At 38.2% G+C, this 16,202-nt stretch overlaps 1 protein-coding gene across 1 annotated transcript in view; it reads left to right on the top strand.

Annotated features, from left to right (window-relative positions):
- GALNT9 (polypeptide N-acetylgalactosaminyltransferase 9) overlaps positions 1 to 16,202 on the top strand; it is a 173,494-nt gene that overhangs the window by 47,157 nt on the left and 110,135 nt on the right. The window contains exons 3-4 of the mRNA XM_072144435.1: positions 9,616 to 9,782; positions 13,760 to 13,934. Coding sequence (XP_072000536.1) covers positions 9,616 to 9,782; positions 13,760 to 13,934 — 342 coding nt within the window. The remainder of the gene's footprint in view (positions 1 to 9,615; positions 9,783 to 13,759; positions 13,935 to 16,202) is intronic.

Raw genomic sequence — 16,202 nt, 5'->3', positions numbered from 1 at the left:
TTAAATACTCCACTTTTTACATTAAATGAAACCTACCACTTGAAGTGGCAGGTTTCAGATGGAAATACCGAGCACCAGGTTATTTCTGTTAGTGTTTTAAACTGCTGTATTGCGGTTTAAAACACTTTTTAAACTTTATAGCCGGCGCAGGGAGGTACGCGCTCGGCGCTTACCATGCGCGCGACCGTGCCCGCGGCTAAATAGGAAGTGGAGGAGAGCCGCGCGCATGGTAAGCGCCGAGCGCGTACCTCCCTGCGCCGGCTATAAAGTTTAAAAAGTGTTTTAAACTGCAAAACAGCGGTTTAAAACACTAACAGAAATAAGCTCCGGCACCAGCTCACCCTGAGTTGGTGCTCGGTATTTCCATCTGAAACCTGCCACTTCAAGTGGTAGGTTTCCTTTAATCATTGGAGCACACAATAAGCTGATATTTTTGCAGCTCATTTTTTAGATTTGTGTAAACAAGGCTACAGTCATCTAGTTATTATTACAGGCTGCTGACCTAATGGCCAGTTACACTGTTATTGTTATAGATGAACTCTGATCTATGATGACAAATAATATAGCGAGTAAAAGGATATTATATGCCTTCCTTATTATTCCAAAGGTCTGATGACGGAAAAGACCATCATAAACCAGGTTCAAGCTTCTCTTTCTTCACACACTGGGATCTACTGTAGTTTGAGTGGTCTTAGGGTGAACTTTAGGGGAGTGGACATTAGACACATGAAGCTGGAAAACTCTATCTCCTCTTCCTGACCCCCCTGGACAAATAATAGGCTCCAGATGCAAGGAGCCGAAACGTAGCCTTGACACATGTGTGAATTTGCTGTTCTATGTTTTGATGGACCTTGGTTCAGGTCCTGGGAATTGCACCCAAGTTCATAACTTTTCCCGAGTGCTGCCTCACCTCTTTGTATCTTTATTTATTTATATATATATATATATATATATATATATATATATATATATATATATATATTATGTATAACCTGGCTCCCCTGGACAAATAGCATTCACTATAAGGAACCAGTTTACATTATAATATATATATATGATAACCTGGTTTAGTGGATGCTATTTGTCCAGGGGGTTTATATATTGTATATTTATTTATATGTGTGTAATTATACTATAGTGGGCTTTATATGTGTATGTGTATATAGATAGTACTGGTTTTAAAAAAAGGACCCAATCTCAATCTTTATAAGTTATGCAGCCAGACAAATCAGAAAAACAATGCAATGTATTGTGGGGGGATTTGTAAATGGAAGTTGAAGTTTTTTACAGGACCAATCAGTTACAATATATTGTGTTTTCACTCAAATTAGTCATGTGCATCCAGGCATCACCTAATTCATATTTCTCATGTATCCAACAAGTGTCAGCTGTTAGCAGCATTGTAACTGCATGGTCTATGCACCTGAAATTTTACATCAAACGCATTACTGAAATGGAGGCCAAGGGTAGCTATGGTAATGGCTAGTAATCTATCACGATTGCTTCTGCTCTCTGGAAAAGAAGGTCAGCATAGGTGAGAAGTACTTTGGTTTTCTCATTTCAATAACCCATTATATGTAGAATAATAGCTTTCAACATCTATCATGAAATAGCTGATTTGGGACACAACTGCACAAGATTGATTATATGAAGTCTCTGAGTTAGGGGTCCTACAAAACAACAGTGAATGGACATGCTAAATCTTGTAAATCACTTTGTAGATTATACAGAATCAACTACAAGGGGACTTGTTATGTCAGTTGCAGTTAAGTACAATATCCAACTGTTGTGTGAATGCTGGAAAAGTGGAAACTGCTTACATTGCTTTTAGAGTCAACTACAGCCACCTTACTTTGTCACACTAATTGTCTTTGAATAAAGAGCACCAGGTCAGGACCTTTGCCTCATCTTTGGCCTGGTGGTGGAGTATGACTAGAACAATGCCTGGTAGCTGATTTCCTGAAAAGTTAACATTTTTATGGTTATACTAATGGCCCATGATCTTCTCACCTATCAATTTGGCCTTAAATCCTTCAATAATACTACATTAACAGTATGTCTTAGGAAATCAGAGCTTTTATTGAACAATTAAATTGCACAACAAAAACCAAATCAGCCCCTACATTCTATGGTATAGTAATTCAACTCATAAACTACAACAACCAGAAATACCAAAAGAAAGAGCTGCCAAATATTAAAAATGTAAATCCTTTATTAGCATTCTATACAAATCTGTACACACATATATCCCAGAAATGGGAGAATCGAATACATAGGGGAAACAAATAGTCCCAGATGGAAATGGGACATCCACAGAGCACCTATAACCCCCTTCCTATGTGCCCTAAGGTCAAAGTATGCCCAATATATAAGAAAACAATTAGTCCAACCAGTAGGACAAATAAGGGTAAGGCGGCACAGCGATCCTCCTCACAGTGCCTCAGGAATGGCATGCTAGTGCGTATTTAACAGTAGTTTAAATGCTGCTGGCAACTCTGCTAGTGGTATTTAAACAGTTAATGCCTGCAATCAATTTTAACAGGCCCACTCCTCATCTAGCTAGCACAAAGGCATTTGTATGTCCATGCTGTGCTGTGTCGGGGTTTGTAAGGTATGAACTACAGTCTTTCTTGGTTGTATTACATAATATTCTGTTGAATATTTGAGTATAAGCCAAATCCAATATAAGTCGAGATACCTAATTTTATCACAAAAAACTGGGAAAACAAGTAACCCTATGCGCCAAGGGCAGAAAATGCATTGGTGCCAGATGATGCCCCCCAGTATATAGCTAGCCAGCCTCATGCCCCCAAGTATATAGCCAGCTAGCCCATCCCCCCCTAGTATGTAGCCTGCTAGCCCATGCCCCCAGTATATAGCCATCCAGCCCCCTAGTATATAGACAGACAGCTCCCTTGTAGATTGCCAGCCCCCCCCAGAATATAGATGGCCAACCCATGTCCCCTAGTATATAGCCAGCCCATGCCCCTAAAATATAGCCAGCCCCCCCCCTCAGTATTTAGCCAGTCCATGGCCACCAGGCAGTCTTGAGTATAAGTTGAATTTAAGTTTTTCAGCACATTTTTTTGGCCTATACTCAAGTATATGTGGTCATTATTGGCCAATTAAGTTGAGGCCTAGGGATAGATAACATTTTAGCAATAAAAGAAGACAGAAAAAAATTCCCACAATAAAGATCTGATAAGTTTGTTTTTTGATTAATTCTATACAGAATTTAGGTAAAGACCCCAGAGGCACCCAACATAACTGCCCTCTATTTTCTATTCTATTTGCATTGGTCATTATGCCCCCAACTATGAGAACTCAACTCAGGGGCTTCCAACATGAGTGAAGAGAACATTAGAACTATTTCTTTTTTGTATGAACTTGCTATTTCAAAATGCCCAAAAATTAAAGAGCTTAAAATGATTTACATTACTTGTAATACTCCCCTTTGAGAGTTTGGCAGCCCAAATTTTGTTTGGTAAAAAGATTTTTCTAGATATTTGCAATTAAGCAGCACTGTTTTCTAATCTCCTTAACGGGATTATAATGTTGAGTCTTCACTTATCTTAGATTTCCCTGTAAGTCTCATAAGGGTAGAACACAGGCACTGTACAAATTAATTAATTCCCATGTTTCCTCAAATACTAATTTCATATTAAATAGAGAATGTGAATATTATCAAAAGGTTTTCTTCAATTACAATATAATATTCTACATTCTATGTATTCATCTTCCGGTTTTGAACACAACATGGTACAATATACACTGATACACAGACATGTTATATTACGGTATGTCAAACTTCGTATTAAGGTATAATGTTCTCGATGCTAAATGATTGTGTATTACCAGAATTTGTTGAGTTAGGAATCTTGTTTTTATTTCAGCTCAAATTTTATGTATTTTTGTGTTTGATGGTGTGTTTTTCTTTTCTTCCTGCCTTTAAAAAATTAGCATTATTATTATATAAAAGCTATCTGGGAAGACTGACAGGCTTCTTTTCAGCTCATTCTACGAGACCTGAGGCTTCACAAGATGCCGTCGGGGAATTACAGCATGCAGCCTCTCCTGAGAGAGAGATTCAAGTGGGTACTCCTCAACCTCACCGAGATCGCCGGAGCAAACACATACTCACCAGACCCAGGGTCCCCAGCTGGGACGAGCTCTGGGAAACCATGAAGATCAGCACAACAGAGCGAGGTGAGAGGGGAGGGAAGTCAAAATGGTGGCTGCTACCGCATAGCAAGATGAGACGGCGTGCAACAACCTGGATAAACAGAGACCATCTATAAGAGTGAGATATACTGGGGATGACCGTGATGCTGATAGTAGATCCAGACCCCTCACTAACTTTTCCTCATTTGAGCAAATGGCGTCATAAACAATTAATAAATAAATGATGCTAGTTTTCAGAAACTCATTGCAGAAGGACTTCCTCTGCAGAAAGACCACATCCAGGTTGCTATAGAGGAGTTGGGAGTGAGAGTAGACCATATAAAGAACAAAATGGGTGAAGTTACGAGCTCCTGTGATGACCTCATTGAGGCCTATTATGTTCAGGAAGAAGAGGTAGACAAAATTAAATTCAAAATAGTGGACATGTAAGATAGAGGGACACAAAACAAAATGAGGTTCAGAGGAATACTAGAGGCAGTCAATCCATCATATCTGAGAGACTACCTAACCATCCTGCTCCACACCTCTCTTCCAGCTGTCCCACTTTTGGGAATGTCATCTTGATAAGGCCCATAGGCTCCCTGGTTGAAATTGGTTCCAGAAAACCTCCGTAGAGACGTTATTACTCGCCTGCATTATAGCCATGAAACCATGTTTCACTCTAGGACACTACATAACCTGTCGGACCCATATGAAGACATGAAAATATATGCACATTTGTCCCAAGCAACATTACAAGCGGGGAAAAAATTAATGGTCACTACGACAACTTTTCAGAATCACAAAATACCATACAATTGGGGTTTCCTGATGAAGCTTAACATCTGCAGGAATTGAGTTAAGCATGTGGCGTTAAAACCAGAAGACGGGCCAACTTTGCCTTCTTCTCTGAAGAAAAAATTTTGCAGAACATGCTTCCGAGTCATCCACCTGAAATTCAAAAGGACTGGCAAGTAGCTTAAATGTATATTTGGTTCCCTAAACAATGCTACCAAGACAGGCCACGAGACCATTCAGGTGAACTTCGAATCCCCAATATAATTGCAGTTTATATACATCCCCTGTAACAATGTTTTTGCTGTTTTGCATAACATCCTTTTTCTGCTGTTTTTATTCATGGTAGAGGCAGAAGGAGCCGAGTATCCCAGCCTTCACTACACCTGTTCTTCTTATAGTTGTATATGGTTATTTCCCAACACTTTTCTACCAAGTGAGCAAAATGGTTTACACCATGCTCAAATATCACCCTTATTATGTCAGTTAAGGTAACGGGGGTTATTTATCATACACTGGCTCTCGTGTGATGGCGTATGATAGTCCCGCCAATCATTCGGCACAGCCAGATACATCTAGAAGCCCTGTCCTCTTCATGTATCCAACAAGGGCATGTGTAGCATTTTTTCTATGTATAAAAATTTGCAGCCAGTGCGTAGGCATGGGGACAGGAACGCCCATTTTAACCAATACGTATAAAGAGTGTCTACACCTTTCCTGAACCATTACTATCCAGCTGGCACCGTTTCAGTCAACCCTCCCTTGTCTCCCCAAGTACTAACCACCGAGTGCAGTCTACACACGGTATTTGACTGTTGTTCAGCTCCTCCTGGATATTTTATGAAAGGCTTAAACCAAGCCTTTAATGAGGTAAAGCCCCACCCTGATAGGGATAAATAGGGCTATCCACAATTTGATTGTTAAACAGGGCAGCAAGTATTTCCAAAGTAAAAGGCCTCTTCTCTTAAAATTCGTTCCTATCTTTTTCTGAACTAATTTACTAATTTGGTGTGGCTACAATAGATGGGTTTTTGTATGTACAAGTAGCTCATTGCATAGGCAGATTGGGTAAGATATCAGTGGATGTTGCAACTTTATTGGCAAATCTGTTTTTACAATCAGCTCCTAGACTGAAGTTAAACATCAGAGTTCTATACTCCAAAAGGATACATAATAGGACCTATGTTTAAATTGCAATAAGAGTTGAGGGAGACAAATTTCTGTGTGAGCATGGAAACCATGTTTTATCGGTCCAAGAAAACCATAGCAAATGCTAATATGGTGTGGGTGTATGCAAATTATCACCAGATGCTATCTTACCCTACCCATATTAGTGTGAATCTATCTGAACTCTTGCCATAAATGTTGGAGGAGCTGTGCACAAAAAGGCTCCATTATCCACATCTTTTGGAACTGCCCAAACATCTCTCAATATTGGAAGGCAGTCTTCCACTTATGCTATCCGAACATATAAATCCGAAGCCAGCACTAGCACTAGTAGGGGTAAACATTCAGACAATTCCTACCAATGACAGGGAATTGAGAGGTCACTTTCTTATGTCTGCCAAACTTTCCATTCAGAAAATGGAAATCATGCTTTCTCCCTACCATACTATTAAGGTTGGAGGAAAGCCTACTCTTTCCTCTTTCCATGATGCCTGGGACCCATGAATCACTTTCTCCTATGTATTGTTTGTGTTAGGAAGTACATAAATATTCAACACTTTACCCAGCATTGACGGAAGCTTACATCATATATGTATATGTAATGATACTTAGTAACATTGTTTTATCAAAGCAAATAGATGTACTGTTTGTCCTGTAATTCCAAGAAAATGTTTTAATAAAAAAATGTATACAAAAAAAAATACAATAATAATAATACAATTTTGAGGGAAATAAGTACCTCCCTATTTGTTTTCCAATGAACTGCATAAGATTGATAAAGCCTAAGGATTGTATTTAAAATTTTGAAAACAAACCTGACTAAATGTGACTCTCTCATTAAAAATAAATGAGCATAATAGCAAGAACAATAACACATTGAGCTGGATTTATTCTGCATAAGAAATTATGTAATTGCACTGCAAAAAACAGTTTTAGAAGCCACCTAAGCACAATTCAATAATTACTCATTGTAAAACAGTAACAATTAACATTTGGTTTTATAAAACCTTTTAAAAGGAAAGACAAAAAGCATAATACAAAATCTCAAACATCCCTGAGAAATTCTTGACTGATTGTTACAGTAAAGGTTCTCACCAGTTAAAAATTCCAAAAAAAAATGTAAAGACTTGAAAGGCCACATGTGAGTTACTGAGATCCTTAACCAATGCTGACAGTTTTAAAGTGCCATCTTTTCTTTATCTCTCAAGAGATCTGTGAGTCAGGTGCTGGAAAATAAATTTTAAAGAAGAGACTTTCCTATTGTTCTTCTCCTGAAAATATTTAACATTATCTGTGAAGACACAGAATAAAAATAATCTTTTCATTGGTTTATTCAGGTCAAATCTCACATTTTATTCAAGTTGCCCTATAATAAATCATCAAAAATCACAAGGTGAAACTTTCAGATCAAATTAGAAATTTTGTATGTTTGTTGCCTATAAAACCATATAAGAGACTGCATTTGATTTGTAGTAAAGGATAAATATGGATATACTCTCTGTTTATTGAGATGACTTATAAAGAGCAACACGTTCGGCAGTGAGTACAAATGGGCAGTGATCCATAGCATGCTCATTCATGTCTGTCTAGTGTTAATGGAGCTGGTAAACAATGACATTTTCACCAGTGAAAAAGGGGGCAATGTTTCTTCAAGTTGTAACTGCCATCCATATATAGATTACTGTCTGATGGGATTTTCTCGGTCAACACATGTTAACTTTTTTACACAAATCTAGTCTTCAAAACAAAGCAAACATGACTGCTTCTCAAATACTTCGTATTTGTGTGCAGTAGATATACATCTAAAATTTATTTTTTCATTTACATCTTATATTTCAGATGAAACATTTTGGCTAATGTTGAGGTTTGAAGCAGCATGGAATTCACTTATAATTTGTGCCAAAAATTTGTCTACCATGCTTTCTCCCACATTTACTTTTATCACTCATTTTATAAAAAGGGACATGGCTTCATTGAAAGGGGAGGTGATATGGGTTGTGCCACCCTGATCCAAAGAAAAACTTAAAGACAGTTCACCATTCCGTGAAATGATGATTTTTATTTTTATCATTTATATAATTATCATTATTTTTTACTATACAAGACCTTCTTCCAATATTCCAGTGTAGAATGTAGGATGAATAGAAAAACTGATTTCCTGTCCACAGGTATAGCATCTGATTCGGAGAGAGTAACTTATAGATATGGTCACTGGTAAAAAGATTACCTTTACTACAATTAAATCATTTTGTGGCCTACCATGAAAATGAAACATGATAAATCAGGACACTTAGGCACCTTCTACACTCGCGATTGTGATGCGATGCTATCGCATCACACTCGCAACGCGTGCTGCCTGGATCGCACAACCCAAACGCTGAAAACCGGAACTGAACTCAGCATGTCAGTTCAGTTCCGGTTTGTAGCGTTCGGGCCATGCGATCTGGGCAGCACGCGTTGCGAGTGTAATGCGAGTTCATTGCATCATTCTACACTCGCTAGTGTAGAAGGGGCCTTACTCATAGATGTAAGCACTGTGACTGTGGTAATCTACTTATATTTGTTATCCATGGTCTCCTTCCTTCTAAAAAAAAAAAATATGCCAATGAGCCAGAATATGCTTGATTCAATAAGAAAAAGGTTGCAATGAGTTCCATAGGAGTAGAGGTGCACTGGAAAAGTAAAGATCACAGGGCCACGAAGAGCCGATAAGAGGAGAGAAAAATGTCATGTCCTTAGTGGAGGTTTCATGCTGTCATATGACAGTGGATTTGAGGTATGAAGCACCTCAAATCAGGAACCACTTGTGAGAATATTAAGTGACCAGCAGCCGGTAAAGAAGTGGACACAGCAGAGATATTAGAGGAGCAAGATGGGAGATAGATGACTTGGACAACCTGGTTGATACCTGTTGACACATTGGGGCACATTTACTAAGGGTCCAAACGCCGCCACACTGTTGTTGGGTTTCGTGCTTATTTCTGTTTTGCACCTTATTGCCCCAGGTTTTTGGCACACGCGATCAGATTGTGGCGCATCGGAGCCGGCTTGCATGTGACAGAAATGGGGGGGCGTGGCCGTCGGACAACCCGATGGATTCGGACAAACCATGGAATTTAAAAACAGAATTGTGTCACAAGATCAAGCATTCACATGCACCGGGAAGAAGAAGGCTAAATCCGCGCAGAAGCGACACATGCAGGAAATTGGACGCACGACCTTAGTGAATCGTAGCAGACCTGAATCCTCATCACACAACACACCGCTGGATCGCGACAGGACCGGGTAAGTAAATCTGCCCCATTGTCTGTATCTTGCAAAATTAAAAAGTATTCTTGAAAGATTGCTTTTAATGCATTTTCATGTCCTCATTAATGATGATTTTTGTTTGTATTGTTCACATGAAGCCCAATGGAAGTAAATGTCTACATACAATTGCACTGGATGTTAACAGTGCATCATTTTGACCTCATCTTTGTCTTGTATTTACAGGTGTAAACAGATGAGTTATCCAGAAGACCTACCACAGATTGCTGTGGTCTTTATTTTTGTGAATGAAGCTTTGTCTGTGATTCTACGATCGGTGCACAGTGTGGTCAATCACACTCCATCTCATCTACTCAAAGAGATCATCCTAGTAGATGACAACAGTGACAATGGTAGGTGAAGCTATTATTAATAGAATAAATCTACCCTGAATTTCCACATATGAAGGATCATATAGTATGATTGTAATTAAGATTTTTATTGAAATGATTCTAATTCTTTTCAATAAATAAACAAATTTCCAGTAGGCAAATAAAATAAAATACTACTTTGTACAATACGTATTTCTTATTTGTACAGATTCCAGTTTTCTTTATGCAGATAGAAATGTAAGTGACAGATGTTTGCCTTCTAGTTGATTCGACTCCATCCAGGCACATGTATATACTACTGCTGTAGTTTTCATCAGTTTTCTTAATGGAGCCAACAATATAAAAGAACAGCCAAAAATTTCTTTTGTTATTCTGTGATAATAAATTTGTCATGAAACTGTTTTATCACATACAGTAAATGCATGCTTATGGATATACAGTAAAAAAAACATATAAGCCTATACTTCAGAAGTTAAAGGAAATCTACCATTTGATTTCATGCATTATGAACCAAACATACATTATCATAATTTTATAAACGTTTTTTCAGCAAAACTACTCAGCTAAGATATTAAACAAGATGTGTTTCTGCATCAGAGTAGCTACATCATTTTCAAGGTATGTTTGGTTCATAATGCATAAAATCAAATGGTAGATTTCCTATAAGTATTAAAAAAAACTGGCATGCAAGTAAATACTCTCAGCAGTGGTTAGATAATTGAAAACTATAGAGAAACAAACCAGTTTTCAATTTCTCAATGATTTCTAGGAAGGATAACAGAGGAGTGGTTCTATAGTATCTGTAAGACAACCACAGTCATTTCATTGGAACTATGTCCAGTTCTCTTTTGTGCAAGGTATCATGCTTTTACTTGTGACTGGGACCAGGAGGTTTCTCCAAAAGGGCAGAACACTGCAAATGTTTAGGTAAATCCTACATCTGCATCTTGCATCTGTAAAAAGAAGGCTCCTTACTGTCTTACAGCCATTACGCTGTAGAAAGTTGCTACCAACATCCACATTTTGGGAAATGCATGAGCAGATCTAATCATCAAGCAATAGATTGTACTCAGTGGCATGGCACTTCAAGATACTGTAGAATTTCTCAAGTTGTCCCATGCTCATTGTAAAAAAAACACTAGTTTAAGATTTATGTACTGAATAGGCAGCTTTTATCTATAAACCACTAAACTTGATTAATATTTTTTACGTTAGATGATAAACCTGATGTAGATAGTAAATATTAATTTCTGAAATTGGAAGCTTCACAAGCAAGGGCAATACATTTACTGTTGTAGCAGGAATTGTTCACAAATTTAATTGAAGAAGTTTTATCTTTTTCTGTGATTACAACAGATATGAAAATATTGTTCTCTTATCACAATCCTGCCAAAGTGGACTATTGATTTTCTTCCATTTCTGAAGCAGCACAGATTTTACAACTAATGACATCTGCTTATCTCTGTCTTACTGGTTGTCATGTAAATATATCAAAACCATGAACCTGTAATTGTATTGCCATAAATATATTTTACAAGGGGTTGTCTCATTCAGATGATACTGTCCATTAGCCCTATTATTGCTTACTGGGGCCATCAGGACATTCACTTTGACTCCCTCCTCAATAGAGAGAGAGGCAACAATTTATCTGGACTGAAACTATCTTAAAAAGAAACCTACCATGAGGAATCTATCATATGAAGTAGATTTCTCCTGTCTACATCTGCCCTAATTTGTAATTTAATAATCCTGAAACCTAATCTAATTGGTTAAAAACTTTATTTTAGTGATATGGAAATTACCGTATATACTCGAGTATAAGCAGAGGTTTTCAGCACAAAATTTGTAATTCGGCTCCACATTTGGTCGTTCTGCTCCTCTTCGGGTCCCCTTGCAATGCTGGCAGCTCACAAACAATGACGTGGGCAAGCGGCGGACATGATTGTGTGTGCCGGCCGAGCGCAAAGACCGGAAGAGAGCTGAATGACCTGAAGAGGAGTCGAAGAGGAGTAGAAGGACCCGAAGAGGATCCAAAGCAAGAAGAGGACCAATGGGGGGCATCAGAAAGGTGAGTACAGTGTTAATTTTTTTAATTAAAAGCTTGGCATACTCAGGGAAGAGGATGGTAGGCTATATACTACAGGGGAGCAGGCTGGCTATATGCTATGGGGCTGGCAGGCTATATACTACAGGGGGCTGGCAGGCTATATACTAGGGCCAGGCAGGTTATATACGACAGGGGGATGGAGGCTATATTCTGGGGGGCTGGCAGGCTATATACTGGGGGGGTTAGCAGGCTATATACTGGGGGGCTGGCTATACACTACAGGGGGCTGACTATATACTGCAGGGGCTGCTAGGCTATATACTAGGGGGAAAGGGGCTGGCAGGATATATACTGGGAGCTGGTGGTTTATATACAATATACTGGGGGTCAGGGGCTGACTTTATACTGCAAGGGCTGGCAGGCTATATACTGGTGGTCAGAGGCTGGCTATATACCGCAAGGGCTGGCAGGCTATATACTGCGGGGCTGTGACCAATGCATTTCCCACCCTCGGCTTATACTGTGTGTCAATAGGTTATCCCATTTTTCATGTTAAAATTAGGTACCTCAACTTATACTTGGGTCGGTTTATACTCGAGTACATACAGTAACTGCAGAGGTTACTGGAGCATGTACCAGCCTCGCCAGGAACTGGGAGCTAAGGCTAATACTATTAAATTACAAATTAAGGTAGTGGCAGGCAGGAGGAATCCACCATCAGATGCACTTCTGATGGTAGATTCCTCATGGTAGTTATACTTTAAAATACATCAGTGATGCCACACAATTTGGATGCTTTCCTGAACAGTCTACAGATAACGTGCCCCCTCCAATGTTGCTTGAACAAAAATCTGACCATTTGAATGGTCAAATCTTTTAATCATTTTGTAGATTCAAATTCAAATATTTTATGATTCACTTCAGACGATTTTTGTAGATCTGCCAATGATGACAGTCTAATGAATCTGTTAAAATATCCATTATTTCCAATCGAATTTTGTTTTTGTTTTTTGCATCATGTACAATAGGCTTCCATTATTACTGTTTTAGTGAAAAGCAAAAAAATTGTAAAAATACCTTTTAATTAAAAAAAAACCTGTGTTTTAGAGGGCTTAAGGTGGTTACACACTAATTTCCAGAACAATTAAAGCAAAATAGATTTGGACCAAATAGATTTGGACCCAAATTGAATCTTATGAAAAATTCACTATGTTATACCACATTTTAAGTATCTGCAGCACCCACTGGCAACTACTTCCCCTGAAATGATCCCTCTGTGGAATGAGATATAGATGTAGCATTGGTTATCATGGCTGGCTTCACTCAGTAGCCTCAGTAGTCTTAGTCTGTAGTTTTATATTTAAAAAGGGACATCGTCTTTTTTAAGGTAGCTAAATAACTTAAAGCACCTAAAAGCACATGTTAACCGGTGCTTACTTCAGTGTATGAATTAATAACTGGTAAAATTGCTTCAGATTTGCTTCGAAATAATAAAATAAAACTGTCGCCGGTAGATCAGAGTGACTAAGAGCTGCAAACCAGGAGATTGTTGTAGTTATAGAGTATACAAATATAGCATATAAATCCAGTATGTAGATGTCAGTAAGGGAAACATGTTCTTGCAGTTTGAGTCAATAAAGTAAAAACTCAAAGAGGTATACAATACGGTATTTATTCCATTTTGTTTTTGCAGCAGATCACTGTGTTGTAATTAAGTGAATAAAGGGCCTGTGCAGATGTTTTAATTGCCCTACCTTGAGCCTCTTCCAAATACAGTATGAACAAAGGCTTATAGGAAAGGATCCATTATTCCCGAAAAAATATTCTCCAATTATCTTGCTAAGCCATGAGTAAATCAGCTGGAACTAGCTAAAAACTTCAATGAATTGTGCAATTACAAAATATCTATAATTTTTAAAAGTTGTTCAGTTAAACCATTCCTTTCTTTCAGTTGAACTGAAATTCAACTTGGATCAATATGTGAATAAGAGATACCCAGGTCTTGTGAAAATAGTTCGTAATACCAGACGGGAAGGACTAATTCGAGCTCGGATACAAGGTTGGAAGGCAGCCATTGCACCAATAGTTGGATTTTTTGATGCTCATGTGGAATTTAACACTGGATGGTAAGGGATGCTCTCAGTAATGATGTAATTATCTTTTATGCCAGGGTTATTTCTTATTTTTGTGAGAAAAAATTGTTGAAAAGGCAAACAGTTTTAAAAATAAAATACCGTAAGTAAAAAATGTAACCACAAGTCTCTACTGATTCAGAAAAAGACACAGGAATCCATAAGCAGCTTACAGTTTGGTAGAATTACTATCATGGTAGTCATAGTGAACCTGAGTATTTTTGGATATGTGTGTTTTAAAGGTCCAAACCTGTGTCTTTCATCTATCCTTCTGGTAATGAGAGAGAATGGCTATTTATATGTAAAAATGGTATGTTGGCAGAAATAGTTCTAATCTTAGGTAATTACTCCCTATGCTCAAATCAAGCTCATTCCCTGAACATGTGTGTAATGTGAACTTAATGGTCTGGTCTTCTAATGTCAACACATAGCTGAGCTTCTACCTAAACAGAGAAACATTTGGTCCTTGTTTTGGTTTGCAAACAAATGTTGATATTTTAGATTTTCTGAATGTTGATCATGCTTTCCAGAATTCAATACTTAGAAGAAAAATCGGATTTGGCGCTTAATTGTGTGGGAGTGGTTGTCGCTGGTATCAATAGATCGTGACCTGCACTCGACCTATAACACTGGTCACTTAGAATAAGGGACCGTTAATAATATTAAAAGCAAAAATTTTTTTTTAGTACCTGCGCCAACCGTGTTTAAGATGATATACAATGTGCATACGATGTCGCGACCTAGGTGCCTAACCATTACACATTATCGTCGTACAAAGAAAACATCACCTAGGCACCTAAAGCAATAGCGATAACAGTATCACAAATGAGCGGTGCAGTGTAATGGTGTACGTAGGTAATGATTGTTGGTACCTTACATGTGGTTGCTGTCGCTCCTTATCGGATTAGATGGTCCGGGAAGAAACTGTCTGTAGGCACTTGTAGTATCGCAAGTCCAGTAGCTGTGTCACACCCCTTTGGTATTTGAGGTGTAAAGTATAAAACTGAACAATGTTGACTGCGTCAGGAGTGGAGCCCCGGCCGGCGGCTACACACTCCAAGCACAGTTCCGGTGAGTTCCGTACGGTGACGTCACCTAGATTACGGTAAGTCCGGAAGGACAAAAAAATCCGCCAACGCGTTTCTGAGACCACTACTGTCTCCTTCGTCAGGGCTGTCCATCACTGTGTGAGCAGTCTCTTTTATACTACTGCCGAATCAGATTAGTGGATCAGGTAGCGTAATTATTTGACCTTATTTTAATATATCAGCTAAAAAATTTTAACTTTATTAAGTTTAATTAAATATACTAATAAAAATAAACTATTAAAAATAAATTGCATAAAGTTAAATAATTTTAAATAATTTTTTTTTTTTTTTTTTTTTTTTTTTTTTATTAAAATAATTTTTTAACAATGTAAAATATATGTAAAAAGTATGTTTAGGGACGGGGACTATGGTAAAAGTATATTTAGGTATATTTATCCATATTTGAGGCGCATTGTCATTATTCCGATGTACAGAATTTTATCTCCTTGTTACTCAAATGCAAATAGCTCTATCTCCCTATTGAGTCCCGCTGGAGCTAGTGTGTTAAGCAGAAAGATCCATTTACTCTCTGAGCGTGACATTTGGGAGATGTAGTCTCCGCCCCTCCAGTTTCGCTGGACTTTTTCTATAGCGAAAAATTGTGTTCTATCAAATTGTCCCTGATGGAACTTTTTGTAATGGTCTGATAACGGGTGTTCCTCAACTTGTTTCTCAATATTCCTTCTATGTTCGCACCAAGTTATGCCAATTTATACGTGGGAAGATGGGAGGACACTCACATTTTTCCCATGGGCGGACTTGCTGCGAATCTGGTCCTCTGGCGCAGATTTATCGATGACGTTGTGTTTGTGTGGTCGGGGGGAGAGAAACCACTCCTGGAGTTCCTCAGTAACCTAAACAAAAATGAATATTTCCTGGAATTCACGCCCACTATCAGCCGAAAATCCATCAATTTTCTTGATATAACCATCTATATTGAAAATGAGACGATCAAAACCAGGACATACAATAAGCCCACAGACAGTAACAGCTTCATTCAAAAAACTAGTTGTCATCTCCCTATTTGGCTGGATGCCATACCAAAAAGTCAGTTTCTGCGTCACCGCAGAAACTGTACAGATCCAGAAATATTTAAAGAAGAAGCAGTAAAGCTACAACAAAAGTTCATCAATAAGGGATACAATGAAACTCCCCTTAAGAATACTGAAGAATT

The sequence above is a fragment of the Engystomops pustulosus genome, chromosome 1 (assembly GCF_040894005.1).
Source record: "Engystomops pustulosus chromosome 1, aEngPut4.maternal, whole genome shotgun sequence".
Lineage (NCBI taxonomy): Eukaryota > Metazoa > Chordata > Amphibia > Anura > Leptodactylidae > Engystomops > Engystomops pustulosus.
The sequence above is the reverse complement of the archived record's forward strand: the minus strand, read 5'-3'. Positions and strand labels throughout refer to the sequence as shown.